We start from the raw sequence: 18,309 nt of genomic DNA, 5'->3' as shown, positions 1-18,309 counted from the left end.
CAAAAGTGAGACCCTGTCTCAAAAGAAAAAAAAAATTCACTTAGTGTAAGAAAAAGTAGTAAAGGAGGACTCAAGGAATAAAATATACATGAGACATATAGAAAACAGAAATTAAAATGGCAACATAAATATCCAATTATATCAATAACAACATTACATGTGAATAGAATTCAATCAAAAGCAAAGACTGGCAAAATGGCTTTTAAAAAAAACAATAATATCCACTTGTATGCTGTCTACAGAAGATACACTTTAGATTCAAAGATAAAAATAACAGTTAAATAAATGGATGTAAAAAGATATTCTATGCAAACAGTAACCAAATGAGCTACAGTGACTGTACAAATATCAGACAAAACAGACTTTAAGATAAAAATTGTTATAAGTGACAAGGAAGGCTGTTATGTAATAATAAAAGGGTCAGTCAAAAAGATATAACAATTATGAACATATCAACATAAGCTCCTAACAACAGAGTTCCACTGTATGTGAAGTAAAAACTAACGGAATTGAAGGGAGAATAGGTAGTTCAACAGCAATAGCTGGAGATGTCAACACCCCACCTGTAATTATGGATAGAACAACTAGACAAAAGGAGCCATGTGCACAACTATACCAATAAAAAGATTTACACACTGAAACTGTCATTGTATTTAATTTATAATAATATAAACAATAATTCATGTTAATTTACCATCTGTTTAACTGGCCCTCCTATGAACAGTCTTTGAATGAATAATGGGCAAAATTATTCATTAAATATCCTCTTACCCTTTTTTTTTCCCAAAAAACCAAGAGACCATTTAAAGATTATCACCAAGAGCCCTCAGATAAGCCAGTAAAATTTGGCAAGTAACTAAAAATACATAACAACCAGATAACAGATCCTACTTGAAACCTTTTATACTTAAGAAGCTACTTCTGAAGGCCCTTGGTTCTACCTTCTTCTGGAGTACAGGACTGTAGAAAAGGCTTTCTTGCTTTGAACCTAATAAGGAGATGGAAGACATTCACACATTTTTCAACAACCTCCTGTGTTCCTCACAAAATGTAAATTATATCACAGAAAGGAAAAGGTGGGATAGAAAGAAATGAGGGAAAACATATTTAAAGAAACCCTCTAACAGAAAGTCACCAAAAACTAATAGCAGTGATCAAGTAATAATGTCAGATATATTCAACCAAAAATATTACAATGTGTATAATTAGAAAATATTAATTCAGCCTATCTCAGAATTTTTAATATGTTAGCAACCTTCAAAATACTTCATTGATTAATAGTCTAATTGTCAACTTTCATATTTGTCCCCCTATTAAGGTCATTTTTATCTTACATAATCAATTGGACCATAAACAGCAACTTACGCTGCTTAACTTTTTTTACTATTAAAAAATTATCTTTTTAACAATAGAAAAATTAATAAACCATCATAATTAATGGTTTCTAACATTTGATACTGGAAAAACATGCAGCAAAAAATAATTTTATTATTTCAAGAAGCTAAATTTCAATAAAAGACTGAATAAAAAGGAATACAGATATATTAAGGATTTTCCATCTGTCATCATGTATTAGAAAAAATATAGAGTATGATATTTAAAAAATTAGTAAATGCAGTATATGACATATATGTGCATTATTTATTGATCCCAGAACAACATATATAATATCTGGGCTCCAAAATGCTGTGGCCATTAAGAATGAGAATAAAACGATCCAGTCTATATTCAAACTCAACTGCTCTCCAAGGAAGAGGATTACATACGGCTTGTCCTTCCTTGTGATTAGTATGGAACAAGAAGGGGGTGGAGAAAAGAATCCCAGGACAGAGAAAATGGGAACCAACCCTCAAAGCAGCTGCTAAATGACTCACAGGCCTCTCGCCCCATCCATCTCTTCCTCCAAGTCCTTATATCTTTCTCACATGTGTCATTTTGTTTCAGAGAGTTGGCTAAAAATGGGAGGCACAGAAAGGTAATTGCCATCTGCTGGCAGCCCACACCAGGGATAGACTACGGGATTTCTTATTGTAAAGACCTTGAGAGTTCCATGCTTCGGTGGTTTCAGAGTAGTTTGGGAAATTAGACTGCAGTAACTTTTATTGGGCTTATTGGTGATTTTCCACTATACTTTGTGGACATTCTTTTAGGGAGTCCTTACAGAATGGAGGGGGCAAATGCCAATAGAATCCGTTTCATTTCATCTGCTTTACAAATTGAGCTTCATATAAGAATTCAGGCCTTCTTTAGCATTTTTTAAAAGGTTTGAAAACTACCATTTTGCAAGTCCCAACTCCCAGGTAAATGCTGTGAACTAGATTAACATCAATTTTTCTAGTAAGGAAGGCACTAAATGGACCTATATGAAGACAATTTGCTTCTAGGTGTGGCTGTGATCTGAGAGAAAAGACAGTGTTTTGCTTTGTCAATCTACTTAATCCACAGACATACACAATAACTAGTGATGCAACTAGAAAGCCTTCAAGTAAAGATTTTCCTTTGTTAAATCATTTAATTAAAGGTCGTATATACACAAAAATATCAACCTTTGTATGAAAACCCTGGGTATTCCTGGGCAATCTTAGGTATGCAAAACGTACTCACCTCAACCATAGCCACTGACCCTGACACTTTACTCTTTTTCTGAAGGGAGCAAGTGATGCTTCAGGTGCATCTGCCTCTCCATTCCATCTTTCCTGGGATTTCACCGCGTATGCTTCATGCTGGAAATGGCCAGATTTCCTTTTGATTCTGTCTCAGTTAAATTTTCATCTCTCTTATCTACCAGTACAGGTCTAGTTTCCTTGGTTACTCAAATTCTAATGTCATCACCTTCCACTTTCTGGAAAAATCACAGACCACTAAATAGCTGTCATCCAGCTAACTTTAAGATACTCCCAAAACCCTCAAGTCACCAAAAGAAGAGAATTTAATTAACAAGTGAAGAATTTTTGAACTAGAAGGAACCTAGATAGTCTTGGTCCAGCCTCTGCCCTCAAGCAAGGTCACGTAGAAATCACAGTGGACCAGTCTACCCTATGTCTGGGTTCTGTGAATACGTTCAGCCTTCACTCAAGCCAGTGGTATTTCTTCCTTCATAAGCACAAATTTCCAATTTCTTAATCATTATCATTGTTTAAGTTTCTTAAACGTCCATGACGTTTTTTTTATTAGAGGTTATAATCAAAATGGATTCAGTATAATAAGGACTTGACAGTGCCCCCTTGCTCTCTACTACAAATTTTAAAAATAAAAATAAAAACAGTCATCTTGGTAGTTTCTTTTCAGGACATATTTCTTTCTTTAACTACAACTCTAAGGGACACTTATCTTTCCATTTGTCTGTCCTGCACTATGTTTAAAGAGGACTGCTTTGTTCCTTGCACTACTTAATTGCCAACCTTCATTTAGCAAGTGTTTCTCAAGTAGTTACTGAGTGCCTGGCACCAGATCAGGCACTGGGAATACAACAACAAATAAGACAAGGTCCTTGACTGTAAGAAGTCACAGTCCTGTTGGAAAAGCAGAAAAGTAAACATATAGTGTGACATGTGCTACTGTAAAACATTCATAAGCTGTTGGGAGCATAGAGAAAGCACCAGCAATGGAGATGGGGAGAGGGCTGGGGATGTCTTCAGGATCAGGCTTATCAGCCAGCGAGAAGCAGGAAGACACTGCAGGCTGAGGGAACAGTATGTGCGTGGACCCAGGGCCGCTCTAGCCTTGGGCTCTGGCCTCAGACACGTGGCCTGAGATTAGTCTAGTGAAGGAAACAGTTGTCATCTCCTGCCCACTGGAAGGCAGTTCCCAGGCTCAAAAAGAACAGAGGGAACCCCCATTACCCCCTGCCTGGGTACTCTAGCAAAGAACATGCTTCTAACCAAACCAAGGGATAACAACTCAACTGTTCAAAACAAAACCCAAGGAGGTCCACGGTGAGAAAGTTGGAAAAAGAAAAACACATCTGAAGATTCTGGGAAGATGGTAGCATAGTGGCATGGTTTTTCAATCTTCCCAAACCCCGCCCCACCACAGAAAACACACAGACTATCAAGGATGCCAAAAAACAAAAATCCATGGTAAACATCCACAAAAACCTAGGATACAAAGTATCTCCACAAAGTTCCAAATGTGAGTGAGTAGGAACAAATTATTAGCAAGGTAGATTCCAGCATCCGCAAGAAGCAGCATAGGGAAGCAAGGGAACATCGGACAGACCTGAGCATCCCAAAATAAACAATAGGGACTCCACTGGCAAGTTCGCAAGGCCCATCCGAGATCAGCAGCTAAACACGCTGGGTCTTACACAGTCCAATAGCTGATGAGTACAAGGAGTTCACAGCCACGTCAGAAGGGGCTGGGATGTGGACTCTGTGGACTCTCAGAACTAACCAGCCAAAGCTCCTTTGCCAGGAAAAAACCCCAACTCTGAAGAGAAACTGCTGGGAGTAGAATCCAAATTAACACATTGACTGCCACACAAAAAATAACAGAAACTGTTCCTTGGGGCCACAGTGTCTTATTAAAAAAGTAGAATAAAAACTAAAAGTGTAATTTAAAGGTAAACATAAATAGAAAAACAACATCTATTGACTTCTATTCATTTAATCCATGTTTTCAGAGTTAAATTGTCTATGTTAATTGGAACAATAAGAACATCAACCAGTAAGATTTTATATATGTTTCACGGGGCCCCGGGGTCAAAACTAGGGTGAGTTAACCACAACTGTCATGGCAGTTAGTGTGTAAAGCGTAACAGAGATAATAAAGACAGAGGAAAAGGAAGGGCCCAATGAAGGGCGTGAGGTGCCAGATTTTATACACTTCAAGACAACAGAAGAGGGTGCTCTAGAGCTGTGAAGTCTGAAAAGCTATCCTTAACCGTGTCTCTCCCTTCTAAAAGTTGGGGAAATTGATTTTCCATGAAGATGAGCGACAACAAAGGATCACAGTCAGATCCCATATGAAGAGGTTATTATAAGGAAAAAAACATGAGCACCTTTATAATAAATTCCACAAAGCATCCAAAAATGTTTTATCACAATACAATTTCTCTGTTTAAGCATCTAACTAGAAACTCCACCCTCGGTCTTTAGTGGCTAAGAATAAAAAAGAACAGTTGTCAAGTCTCAGTCCTGCTCAGAAACATCAATACCTGAAGGAGAAAAAAGTGGGTGGAGAGAATCTGAGACAGAGAAAGACAGAAACCAATCCACACAGCTAATATTCAATGACACTTCTCACAGGTATATTCACTTCATCCCTTCTCTTCTCCAAGTCCCTACAGCTTTCTCATGGGTGTTATTTTGTGTCCGAGATAAAATGATAAAAACGAGAGGCATGAAAGGAGTAATTACCATTTGTTAGTAGAACCAAGAATCAGAGACGGCGCAACTGTTCTCTCCACCCCCAACCCCTTGGACGCTCTTTAGCTTTCCTTCAAACGATGCACCCTCAGATCTAAACAGTAGCCACTATGTGGACATAAAACTGGGGGGAAATTTCTACTTCCTAGGTTCTTTATTAGAATGAAGTGCATAGGACTATCAGATCAACAAAACGGAACAGATTTTGAAAAACTTATTATGTAGTGCACTTACAATAATGACAGCCACTGAGGTGAGCTCTGATGGGTATTTACCTGTCTGTCTCCCATGGTCAATTACCTCCTTCCTGTCACTTGATCCTCTGCATGTGGCCACATGTCTCTTTGCTTTTTTTTCTTTTTTAAAATTCTTATTTTTAAAAAAAATTTTTGTTTGAGACAGAGTCTCACTTGGTTGCCCTGAGTAGAGTGCAGTGGCGTCAGCCTAGCTCACAGCAACCTCAAACTCCTGGGCTCAAGCGATCCTCCTGCCTCAGCCTCCCGAGTAGCTTGGGACTACAGGTGCGTGCCACCACACCTGGCTAATTTTTCTATTTTTAGCAGAGACAGGGTCTTACTCTTGCTGAGGCTGGTCTCAAGCTCCTGAGCTCAAGCGATCCTTACACCTCAGCCTCCCAGAGTGCTAGGATTACAGGAGTGAGCCACCATGCCGGGCCTGGAAGTCACTTATAGTTAGAAGCAATAAATACAACCAGAGATTGGGAAAAAAGGCACACTGTCAATGCCAGTAAAGAAAAACTATTCAGTTGACCAAAGGAGTTGAGGAACATTTGCAAAAATTGTTGAAAACATCTCAGAGCAAATTAAAGATGTCAGCTGGTGACAAACTGGCAAAACATGAAAAAAAGGAAACTATATAAAACGGGTGTGATCCAAACCGTACTCCACCTATCCTTCTTAATGAAAAGTTTACTGCCACCATCTGGTGGAACACCCTCCCTTCTTGCACCACCTCACCACCCTAAGATGGACTGCGATTCTCACTGCACTGTCATCAGTACTTCTTCTAAGTTACAGATGTGCAGCTAGAAGTTTTGTGTGCCTTCAAATACGCTCCTCATGTCACATCACACACCACACACATTCACACGTGACTGAATTACAATCTTACTCTCCTTATGGTGAAAGCCGTAGTTTATAACTAAGTAGGTCAAATTTCGTAAGATTTAAGATACAACCTCCACATAACTATTTAGTTGTCTGTCTTTTTAGACAAGAGCCAAACTGAAACCCTAACCAGTAAACACTGTTTGATTTGCCATTTCACATTAATGAGCACATGGACCTATCGGAATTCTCTCCCTTTTTTTTTTTTTTTTTTTGTAAGAGACAGGGTCCTCTGTCGCCCAGGATAGGGTGCAGTGGTGTCAGCATAGCTCACTGCAACCTCAAATTCCTGGGCTCAGCCTCAGCCTCTCAAGTAGCTGGGACTACAGGTACATGCCACCACATCCGGCTAATTTTTCTATTTTTAGTAGAGACAGGGTCTCACTCTTGCTCAGGCTGGTCTCAAACTCCTGAGCTCAAGCAATCCTCCTGCGTCAGCCTCTCAGAGTGCTAGGGTTACAGGTGTGAGCCACCACGCCCGGCCTCTCTGCCTTTTAGGTGCCTACTTTAAGCAGAGACTGCCCATACACACATTACCAAATGCTAAGGAATGAGTCACTCAACCAATCATCTGAAAAGTCTTTTTTTGCGCATGTATTTTATTATATCTGACACTCACGAAATAATTTCATGTAGGCTTCCACTTTCAAATTTACCCTCCTTTTCAGTTCTTCCTTGATGAAGAGTCTATAAAAAAATATATCTTTTCTCCTTTGTGGGCTGGCTGAAGTTTTGTACATAAAAATCTTTATCTTCAAGAGCACTTACAACATTAACATGAAGAGAAAAGGAAGTGAGCACTCACAGGGCTCTTGTAAGCAGTTCCCTTAAAGTCCACAGAAACCAAATGACAACTACTGCAAAAATCATACTTAGAGATTTCAAGTGCAAATATTTTGTAGCTAGAACAAGACGGCATTGTTTGCAACAAAGAGAAGCGCACGCATTCTTCTTGAAACCTACTCTTGCTGCACAGTGCATGACCCTGGAAAGGTGAGGGGCTGGCACACCCTTCCTGGCCGAGCTGCCTTCTCTTGCTCCTCAGCCATCACACGAATGACATCGTGGCTACATAGTAGCAAAAATTCCTTCCTTCCGATCCCTTCTACTTTAACCAGAAGGGAGAAACAAGAAAAAGAAAATGCACTTTACAGAGGCAGAACAATACGACAGACAATTTCCCCCACGACAGGACAGAATATTACAAGAATCTGCATTTCACTTCTGCAGCTCTTTTCCAGTGTGACCTTTAGGAAGCTCTTCCAACATCAGGGAGGGAAAATCCTTAATTAAAAGAAAGGGCAGCAGAGACGCCTAAGGAAGGAAGAAAGCTTTTACTTTGCATTAGAAACAGGTGGATTTTCTCAAAGCTCCCGATCCATAAAGACAAAATATAAATCCCAGGATCAGGATTACGGAGCAGAGCACACAAGCTAAGGGCCTTGAAGCTGGGCCAGGGGACATGCAAGCCTGAACATCTGCACGTTGGTAAAATTCCCTTGGAGGTAGCAATACTAACATTATGTGTGCCTTACCTTTTGCATACGTGTGAGATTATTTATCTCTGCTTCATAGAAATTCAAAGCAACATTTAATTCCACCTTCTCTATATTCCCCCCCTCAAAAGTCTCCAAATACAAATGGGGAAGAAGTACAAGTAAAATTCTAGTATTGCTTTCCTGTAACAAGGAGGCCTGTAAATTTAAAATTATAATCTTCTAAACTTTCAAGAAGAATAAACTTGAAAAAGCTACATCCTATCAGGACATAAGGTCTAGCTTTAGCAGAACAAAAATATATCTTCCTGTAATGTGCTTACTAGCACAAAAAAACTCCTCTGCCTCAAAATAGCCCCCCACTGGGACTTCTATAGAGGCAATATTGACTATTGATTGGAGTGATTGGAAATTAAAAGCCCTTCCCTGTGAGTATGACAATTTTGACAAGGATAGAAGAAAAGGTGATGTCTGGAATATATCATAAAAATAATTCTAGGCCAGGCACCGTGACTCCTGCCTGTAATCCTAGCACTCTGGAAGGCCAAGGTGGGCAGATCATTTGAGCTCAGGAGTCTGAGACCAGCCCGAGCAAGAGTGAGACCCTGTCTCTACTAAAAAAAATACAAAGAAATTATATGGACAACTAAAAATATATAGAGAAAAATTAGCCGGGCATGGTGGCACATGCCTGTAGTCCCAGCTACTCAGGAGGCTGAGGCAGGAGGATTGCTTGAGCCCAGGAGTTTGAGGTTGCTGTGAGCTAGGCTGATGCCACAGCACACTAGCCTGGGCAACAGAGTGAGACTCTGTCCCAAAAAACAAAAAAAAAAAACTTAAAAAAAAATAAAAATAGTTCTAAACGGACTATCTCAAAGACAGCCCTAGAGAATAAAGGCGACAGGAAAAAGGCCCTAGGAAACAGGGTCTGTCCCAAAGAAAATGCCACAATCACCAGCAAAATAAATCTTGCTTCCTCCTACACAATCCCCAAGACCACTCCTCAGTCATTATTCAGAGCAACTGTGTACACTGAAAGGGCAAAGAAAAAAAGGGAGACTCCTATTATTATTATCTCTAATGGCCCTGAAGCCACTCAAAAACCAGTAAGACACTTGGGGAGGGTGAAGCAGGAGGATTGTTTGAGGCCAGGAGTTCAAGATCAGATCTGAGCAACAGCAAGACCCCTGTCTCTACAAAAAGTAGAAAAAATCACCCGGACACCTTGTAGTCCCAAGCTACTCAGGAGGCTGAGGCAGGAGGATCACTTGAGACCAAGAGTTTGACGTTGCTATGAGCTGTGATGATGCCACTGCACTCTAAGCCAGGCAACAGTGAGATCCTGTCTCAAAAAAAAAAAAAAAAAAAAAAAAGGGCAGTAAGAGTGAGATTCTGCAAGAACAGAGTCCTTCCTGATCCACAGAGGCAGTGGCAAATTTTAAAAACTCACACATCCCAGGAACTCAGCTGCAGCACACATTCACTTTAAAAAATAAATCACAGGCTGGGCACGATGGCTCACTAGTAATACCAGCACTTTGGGAGGCTGTGGCAAGAGGATTGCTTGAGTTCTAGACCAACCTGGGCAATATGGCAAGACCCTGTCTCTATAATAAATAATAATTTAAAAGCTAGCTGGGCGTGGTTGCATGCACCTGTAGTCCCAGCTACTTGGGAGGCTAAGGCAGGAGGATCACTTGAGTCCAGGAATTCGAGGTTACACCAACCTCTAATCCAGCCACTGCACTCCAGCCTGGGTGATAGAGGGAGACCCTATCTCAAAAAAAAAAAAAAAGTACCTCTTTAATTTGTTCTTTTAAAATAAATGTGTATGTAAAGATATACCGGTTTTGGAGGTAGGAGATACAGGTAGCTATGGTAACAAAAATGTCACTGTATATTGAAACTGCAAATGTACACTGTTTCCACAATCCAGAAAATTAAGAAAGTAGACTAAATAAAAATTAATATATCATAACAGGAAAATGCCTAAAAAAAAAAATAATAATAATAATATATCAGAGGAGGCTAACAACCCAAAACAAAAAAGCTACCAAAGTTTGCTATTTATTACACAAAATTCATTCAGTAGATGTAAGCTCTATTTTGACTCTAAGCCATTAATGTTCAGTAATAAGTGAAACTATATTGAAATTTCACAAATATGATAATACCTACCAGACCTGGAGTTTGTACTACAAGCCAGTTTAAATAAACATTTTCATCCAGAAGTACCTATGCTAAGGATAAAATGTTAAACATCACATTAAGCTCACACACTTGCTAAGTATCCTTGGCCAGGATACACATGTTGGTGATCAGTCAGAGATAATGCCTCACACATCCAAAAATTAAAAAGTCCAACATCAAAAGAAGATTTTCCCTTGTAACTTTTTTTTCTGATTCCCACTTTTTTTTCCTCTGTGGGTAAGAATGTACTATTCTAACAAAAAGGGAAGGAGAAACACAAAAGAGAAGGAAGAGTGTATATCCTTTCTCAGTTTTTTCCAGTGTGGTTTGAAATAACATTGACAATTCAGGAAGCAAATTAAGTAGTAAAGAGTTATAATCACTATCAAGATTTTATTGCTGCTGTTGTTTTAATCTACTCAGTAAGGTTTGAACATACTCAGCTTTGCAAGCATGCCATGGTTGCTCAATGGCTGAAGTATGAAATGAATGATACACCCATTTGGGAAAATGTTGGACTGCTTACCCCACCTGCTGTTCACTGCTAAAACTGTGCTTTGGTTGCTGGTTTTATTTCGGCTGCAAGCAAACACATGTTCTATGCAGCGGATGATGTCCAGGACTGGCCTGAAATTTTCTTTTCATTATTCTTTTGGAGCTAGAAAAAGGCCATGGAGTTAATAAACCTTTATTTGACAGATGGATCAATTGTCCTTTATTTGATTAGGCCCAATAGGACTTACACATTTGCTTTTAACTCTACTATTCACTTCTTGCAAAAAGAAAAAGAAAAAAATGTTTTAATCAGAACTTTTTTTTTTTGGAGATACAGTCTCACTCTGTTGCCTGGGCTAGAGTGCCGTGGCATCAGCCTAGCTCACAGCAACCTCAAACTCCTGGGCTCAAGCGATCCTCCTGCCTCAGCCTCCCGAGTAGCTGGGACTACAGGCATGCACCACCATTCCCGGCTAATTTTTTCTATATATTTTTAGTTATCCAGCTAATTTCTTTCTATTTTTAGTAGAGACGGCGTCTCACTCTTGCTCAGGCTGGTCTCAAACTCCTCCCAGCTCGGCCTCCCAGAGTTCTAGGATTACAGGTATGAGCCACCGTGCCCGGCCTTAATCAGAACTTTTGTAAAAAGAAGTGAAGCATCATCATCTCACAATCAGTTTTAAGCAATTTGCACATCCCTAATGTGTACTTACAGAGCACATCTGAATCTAACATTTAATTATAAAAAAAAAAAAAAAACCTTGAGGCCGGGCGCGGTGGCTCACACCTGTAATCCTAGCACTCTGGGAGGCCAAGGAGGGTGGATCACTCGAGGTCAGGAGTTCGAGACCAGCCTGAGCAAGAGCGAGACCCCGTCTCTGCTAAAAATAGAAAGAAATTATCTGGCCAACTAAAATATATATATAGAAAAAATTAGCTGGGCATGGTGGCGCATGCCTGTAGTCCCAGCTACTCGGGAGGATGAGGCAGGAATGGATTGCTTGAGCCCAGGAGTTTGAGGTTTCTGTGAGCTAGGTTGACACCACGGCACTCTAGCCCCGGCAACAGAGTAAGACTCTGTCTCAGGAAAAAAAAAAAAAGAATAAAAGAAAAAAAAAGAAACTAAATCTTGTCCTAGAAATCAGAAACCTCAAATTCAAGTATCAATCCCACTACCAACTACTAGGCTGTAACAAAAGAAAAGCCAAAATCCATCCAACTACTATTTCTTCACCTGCAAAACTACATTCAACACTACCTTTCTCCTTCCCAGGTCAGTACTGATAATTATTTTAATGTGAGGAGTTCCTTTAGCACCCACTCTGAAGAAGCAGCCAGTTTTAGTTAAATTCACTTTTTATTGTTTAACTTATTTCTTACTCATAAAAGTAATACATGTTCATGGCAACAAATAAAAATTCAAATAGTTCAGAAAGATATTAAGGAAAAAAGAAAAGTTTCCTCATCCTCCTTATCTCTTAGTCTTATTCTACAAAGGTAGCTACTATCTATGTTTGCTCTATAGCCTTCCAGAAATCCTCTAAGCATATGTATGAAAATGGATAATACTGTACTACCTTTCGTAAAGTAACTTTTTCCCTCTATATTGAATGTTTTTCCCTATCTGCCCCTTTCTTGAACAGCTGTATGCTATTCTTCTGCATAGGCATAACCATAAATTACTTAACCAGTCCTTCTTAAAAGAGATTTAGGAAGTTGTTTCCTGATACTAAATAATGCTGCAATGAACAATCCTCTGCTTATTTATTTGCTAATTTGTTCAGACATATCTGTGAAACAAATTGCCAGATACAGAATTGCTGGGCCACAAGCTAAATTTTTATGTCAAATTGCCTTGTCTATGGATTTATCAACTTCTACCAAGGAAACAGAAGAATATCCTGTGGAGAGTTAGCTACGCTCCCAGCAAAAAAGTGTGTCCCTTTGGCAGGGGTCGTCGCAAGAGATAAGGAAAATAATAGAAAATAGAAAATAATAGAATAGAAAAATAAAAGAATACACAGAGACGAAAGTACAGTTTTATAAAGTATAGATTTTATAAAAGTTGGGGGATCGGGAGACCTCCAGCATTCCTGTGAGCTGTGAGGCCCTGAGTAAGTTTCACATCAGTATTTATTGGTACAGTGATCGGTTGCCAGGGGTTGTGGTATGGTTAGGACCAAATGACCTACACAACCTCTCTAGAGGTCACTTGCACAACGCTGTGAAAAATAATCACATTTTTTTCTGGAAAAAAAATGAAAAAAGCAGCAATGACTTAGTACCTAGTCCCCCAGGAAACATAGGCCAGTGGTAGGGAATTCTGAGCTAGCCCTTTCCCACCACAGCAACAGTCTAAAACAAAGATAGTAACACTATTAAAAATGGCAAAAACTGGAAATCACATTCTGCAAATGATGCATGGCCCAAAACACGAAAAACAAAAACCCCTGGGTAAATACATGCAATAAACTATCTAAGAAAAACCATAGTAAGTAACATGATCTTAGCCAGCTGTCCTCAAAATGGAGTGTCCACACACCTGGGGATGCAGGAAGATTTTCCAAGGGGTATACAAACAGGATGTTTTTAAGGGAATCAAATTCCATATTCTCAACATCGAATCTTTCCTAAAAGCAGTCTACCTTAGAATGTATGCATACCTGAAGACAAGGCAACTTCTCAACCATTCTCAGTTTGTGGTGAATTCCCCAAGCCCCAAGCAAAGGGACAATTTTAAATACAGGTATAGACATTAAGAAAGTATAACTCTAAAGATCATGTAACAAGTCTTTTTGCAAAGCAGATTGTTTCCAATTCTTTGATTTGTACAACAAACCTGAAGAACCTAATACAGTTGTCAGCTAACAGATCACTAAAATATCTTTATATTAGTAATGATTTCAGCATATAATTAGAGGTATTTAAAGAATCAAGTGACAGTTATATGGCAAAACTCCAGCATTCCATCTACCTATTTATGGGAACAATGTTTCTCAGTGCTTACATCTACAAAGCCAAAAATTGGGAAGAGAATTGACACTGAATCCTGTCTCATGCAGGCATCCATACATACCTAAACTTATTAGGGAAAATGAGATGCATTTATAATAAAATTTTACCTTTATGTCTAATATTGCAAATCAAAATAAACTATACATTAATCAATGTAATTGTAATTCAATCTAAAAGAAAAAAATTGTACCCAAGCCTTAAGATTACAAGGCTTTTTTTTCAAATTCCTGGGCTCAAGTGATTCTCCTGCCTCAGCCTCCTGAGTACAGGCATGCACCACCATACCAGGCTAATTTTTCTTTCTTTTTTTTTTCCGTAGAGACAGAGTCTCACTCATGCTCAGGCTGGCTTCAAACTCCTGACCTCAAATGATCCTCCTGCTTTGGCCTCTCATATTCATTTTAAAACTATATCCAATAAAAGATAAGACAGCTGTTTATAGCTGCACTAGGGAAAACCATTTTTTTTCTGGCCAAACTTTTGCTTTGTAAACAATAATACAAATCCCTTGCCTGAGTAGTAATTAATACTAGATGCCTTGGAAATTTTCATTTCATTCAGTAAAAGGTATATCTCTAACTCTGTGTTCAAGTTTAGTGTGAACCTGGAAGAAGAAACGATGTCAAATCAAAGTTACTGGCAGGCCAGGCACGGTGGCTCACGCCTATAATCCTACCACTCTGGGAGGCCGAGGTGGGAGGATTGCTCGAGGTCAGGAGTTCAAGACCAGCCTGACTGAGCAAGACCCCCATCTCTACTAAAAATAGAAAGAAATTATCTAGCCAACTAAAAATATATAGAGAAAAAATTAGCCGGGCATGGTGGCACATGCCTGTAGTCCCAGCTACTCAGGAGGCTGAGGCAGAAGGATCACTTAAGCCCAGGAGTTTGAGGTTGCTGTGAGCTAGGCTGATGCCACAGTACTCACTCTAGCCCGGGCAACAGAGCGAGACTCTCTCAAAAAAAAAAAAAAAAAAAGTTACTGGCAGGTTTCTAAAGCACTTGTTCTTTCATTGTTTCTGAAAGGAGTCACCTGCATCATGTCAGCTAGAGACTGAGAGCCTGTTAAGGCTCAAACTCAAATGACAGCCTCTAGACAGCATTTTCCCTTTTTTCAGAAAGCCTGAAGCAAATTGGTTAGAACCTGAACGTGCTTAAGTATGCCCTTGTGGGATATGAGAACAAGGAAGCCTCAGGAAGGTTAATCGATCTTGTCCCATTTAATCTTTAGACACCAAGAATGGGATTCTTAGCAAGACTGAGTGTGAACAGTACTTCAGAATGTGGGAAGTGGAAGGAACATCAGAGGTCACCAATCCAAACCAAAATGAAAGAATAATCTGCCCAACATCATTTCCTCCAGCTTTGGTGGAAAAACCAAATGGCTGCAGCTGTCATTTATGCTGTGGCACTGTGCCAAGCATTTACATACACCCACACATTTATTCACTAAACTGTAAAGTGAGAAAGTCCTAAAATACAGTATAAGATGGAATTTTTTTTCTGTGACCACAGAAAAACAACAAAAAGAAAAATAAATAAATAAATGAAATAAATAAATAAAAGATGGAATTTTTAAGACCATTCCAACAAGGGATAAAAGCCTAAAATTTTAATAGAATGGATTATAATATTAGCTCAATTGTTTTTTTTGTTTGTTTGTTTGTTTTGAGACAGAGTCTCACTCGGTTGCCTGAGTTGGTGTGCCGTGGCGTCAGCCTAGCTCACAGCAACCTCAAACTCCTGGGCTTAAGCGATCCTCCTGCCTCAGCCTCCCGAGTAGCTGGGACTACAGGCATGTGCCACCATGCGCGGCTAATTTTTTCTATATATTTTTAGTTGTCCAGCTAATTTCTTTCTATTTTTAGTAGAGACAGGGGTCTCGCTCTTGCTCAGGCTGGTCTCGAACTCCTGAGCTCAAACAATCCTCCCGCCTCGGCCTCCCAGAGTGCTAGGATTACAGGCATGAGCCACAGCGCCTGGCCCAAAACTTTTTAAAAAGTCTCGTATTATTCTTTCTTTAAATGAAATATCATTTTATTTAATTTATTTCAACAGAGATAAAGACGACAGAAGCACCTTCACTCACTCAACAAGTTAGACACTCATTAGTAAAGACCTCTGTGCCTTAAAAAAAAAAAAAAAAACCTCTGTGCGAGACACCATATTAGTGTCAAAGTTACCATTACTACAATTACTATTAAAACATGATCCCTGCAGCCAAGGATTGGCCACTTCGTCCTCAGTAAAATGGTGACTGGTTCAGAAAAACGTAAGAGATAAAATATAATTGATTCAAGGGCAGCTTGGTATAAATCCCAGCTCTGACAAGAGCTTAGGCAAGTCAGTTAACCTATGAAAATGAAGCTTATATGTGTGTGTATATACATATATAAATATATAAGATATATACATAAGAGTTGCTTAATATAAGGACAAAATGTGATATAGAGTGGGCACTAAGTTGGTCTTAGTTTCTGTCATTTCCTTCCTCAAACTCACAGGTAAGCTGACCCTAAAAATGTGTCCATGCCTCACTCAAGTTTTGCTTATTACCTACCTTAATTCTAATAAGGTTAAGTTTGTTACACTTAAAGTTTTATAGTATTTTTTCCAACTCTGTATCACTGGATACAACTACCATCTTTAGAGATAGCTTACCTACTATGCCCTTAAGATATTGCAAATATTTCAGTAATAGGAAATTGTGCATTAAAAAAAGAATATTTTAATCTATATAAGAATTCAGAATATAAAGACTGTCTTGTACTAGAACTGTTAAAATAACAGAATGGCTCACAAAAAGGCAGTAATCAAACTCCTTTAGCTGAAATATAAGTAGCATAACAGTTTGCCCACATATATATAATCCCTTGCTCCAATCTCTGAGAAATTTCCTTCCATGAATGTGTAAGACCGATGATATTGCTATTAGAACTCACAACCTAATTGCTCATTTAGGGTTGAAAATTCAAAACGAAGCCCAGTAACCCCTGATTTCTACACATATATGTATAATAAGAGAACTACGCTATTAAAAAGATAACTATGCACCTGGCCCCACCCCCAAATCTAGAGTCCAGTCCGTAGGGGAAATTCTTTCATTCGACAAACATTTTCATTATGCGCCTACTGTATGCCAAGCATTACATAGGCAGCGAACAAAACCGACCAAAAAAAAAAAGAAAAACCCTTCTTTCCTAATAACAGGAATGAGCCCTTCTAGGGCAAGGCTGCCCGGGCCGCGCCTGCCTCCCGCAGGGCTTAATCACAGACAGCGCACCGAGCGCCGGAGACTTGCAGCCCTGACACACAGCTTCGGCCTCTGGGTTTTTTGTTTTTTTTTTTGAGACAGAGTCTCGCTGTGTTGCCCGGGCTAGAGTGAGTGCCGTGGCGTCAGCCTAGCTCACAGCAACCTCCAACTCCTGGGCTTCAGCGATCCTACTGCCTCAGCCTCCCGAGTAGCTGGGACTACAGGCATGCGCCACCATGCCCGGCTAATTTTTTCTATATATATTTTTTACTTGGCCAGAGAAATTCCTTCTATTTTTAGTAGAGACGGGGGTCTCGCTCTTGCTCAGGCTGGTCTAGAACTCCTGACCTCGAGCGATCCGCCCGCCTGGGCCTCCCAGAGGGCTAGGATTACAGGCGTGAGCCACCACGCCCGGCCGGCCTCTGGGTTCTTAACCATTACGGGCCCTCGGGGCAGGCAGGGGCAGCCCACCGCCCCGACCACCGCGCCCCAGCCTGGCCGGGAGGCAGCGAGAGGCGCCACGTGCACACCCGGGCGCGCGCCCCCGCCGCCTTCCGCCCGTCCCGCGCAGGCGCCGCCGCAGCCCTTCTCGCGCGCGCCCCCTCGCGAGTCGTGGCTCGCGGCTCTTGGCTCACGGTCCCGTCCCCATTTGCCCCGCTTTCACGGGGCCCCGACCCCACCACCCGTCGCTTCTTACCGGCGCGCTGGCCCCGGCGCCCCGACCTCCCCGGCCTCCGCGGTCCCGGCGGCCGCCTCTCGGGGCGCCTCCTCCTCGGCCGCCGCGGAAGCCCCTGCCGCGACCCCTGCGGCCGCCTCCGTCCCCGCCGCCGCCGCCTCTCGCCACTGCCGCTGCGGCTCCGGCCCGCTCGCTGTGGCGATCTCCGCCGGGCCGTTCGCGGCCGGGCCGCCGCCCGCGGCCGCCCCGGGCTCCTCGCTCCGCTTGCATCTGGCCGCCGCCGGCGGTGCTGAGCGCGCCGGAGCCGGGCCGCCGCGGAGACTACCTGGCGCCACCGGAAACGGGCCGCTCGGAGGAGCAGCGAGGCGCGGGGTGCCGGGCCGGGCTGGAAGCCGGCTGCGGCGGGGCGGGGCGGGGCGGCCGGGGTCCCCGCAGGTGGGGCCGGAACCCGGGCACCGGGAAAGCTGGGGACGCGGAGGGACGGCGGGGCTGCTCGGGGATCTGCAGGGGTGCGCCTCAAGGCACCAGGGATGGGGCGGGTGGGGCCGTGATAAGTAAAGGGACAAGTCATAAAGCCTGTACGGTATGAACTCATTTTTGTAAAAAAATAAAAATAGAAAAATAAAAAATTCAAGCTGAGTTTTGCATAAGAAAAGGTCTGAACAAGTATGTATCAAAATGTTAGCAGTGG

General features: G+C 41.2%; 1 protein-coding gene across 1 annotated transcript in view; it reads right to left on the bottom strand.

Moving 5' to 3' along the window:
- Positions 1-17,983, bottom strand: part of AVEN (apoptosis and caspase activation inhibitor) — a 149,682-nt gene extending 131,699 nt beyond the window's left edge. The window contains exon 1 of the mRNA XM_045527692.1: positions 17,640-17,983. Within this exon, the coding sequence (XP_045383648.1) occupies positions 17,640-17,888 (249 nt within the window). The 5' untranslated portion in view covers positions 17,889-17,983. The remainder of the gene's footprint in view (positions 1-17,639) is intronic.
- Between the last annotated feature and the right edge of the window lie 326 nt (positions 17,984-18,309).

The sequence above is a fragment of the Lemur catta genome, chromosome 1 (genome assembly GCF_020740605.2).
Source record: "Lemur catta isolate mLemCat1 chromosome 1, mLemCat1.pri, whole genome shotgun sequence".
Lineage (NCBI taxonomy): Eukaryota > Metazoa > Chordata > Mammalia > Primates > Lemuridae > Lemur > Lemur catta.
Note: the sequence above shows the minus strand (reverse complement) of the source record. Positions and strands in the feature narration are given on the sequence as shown.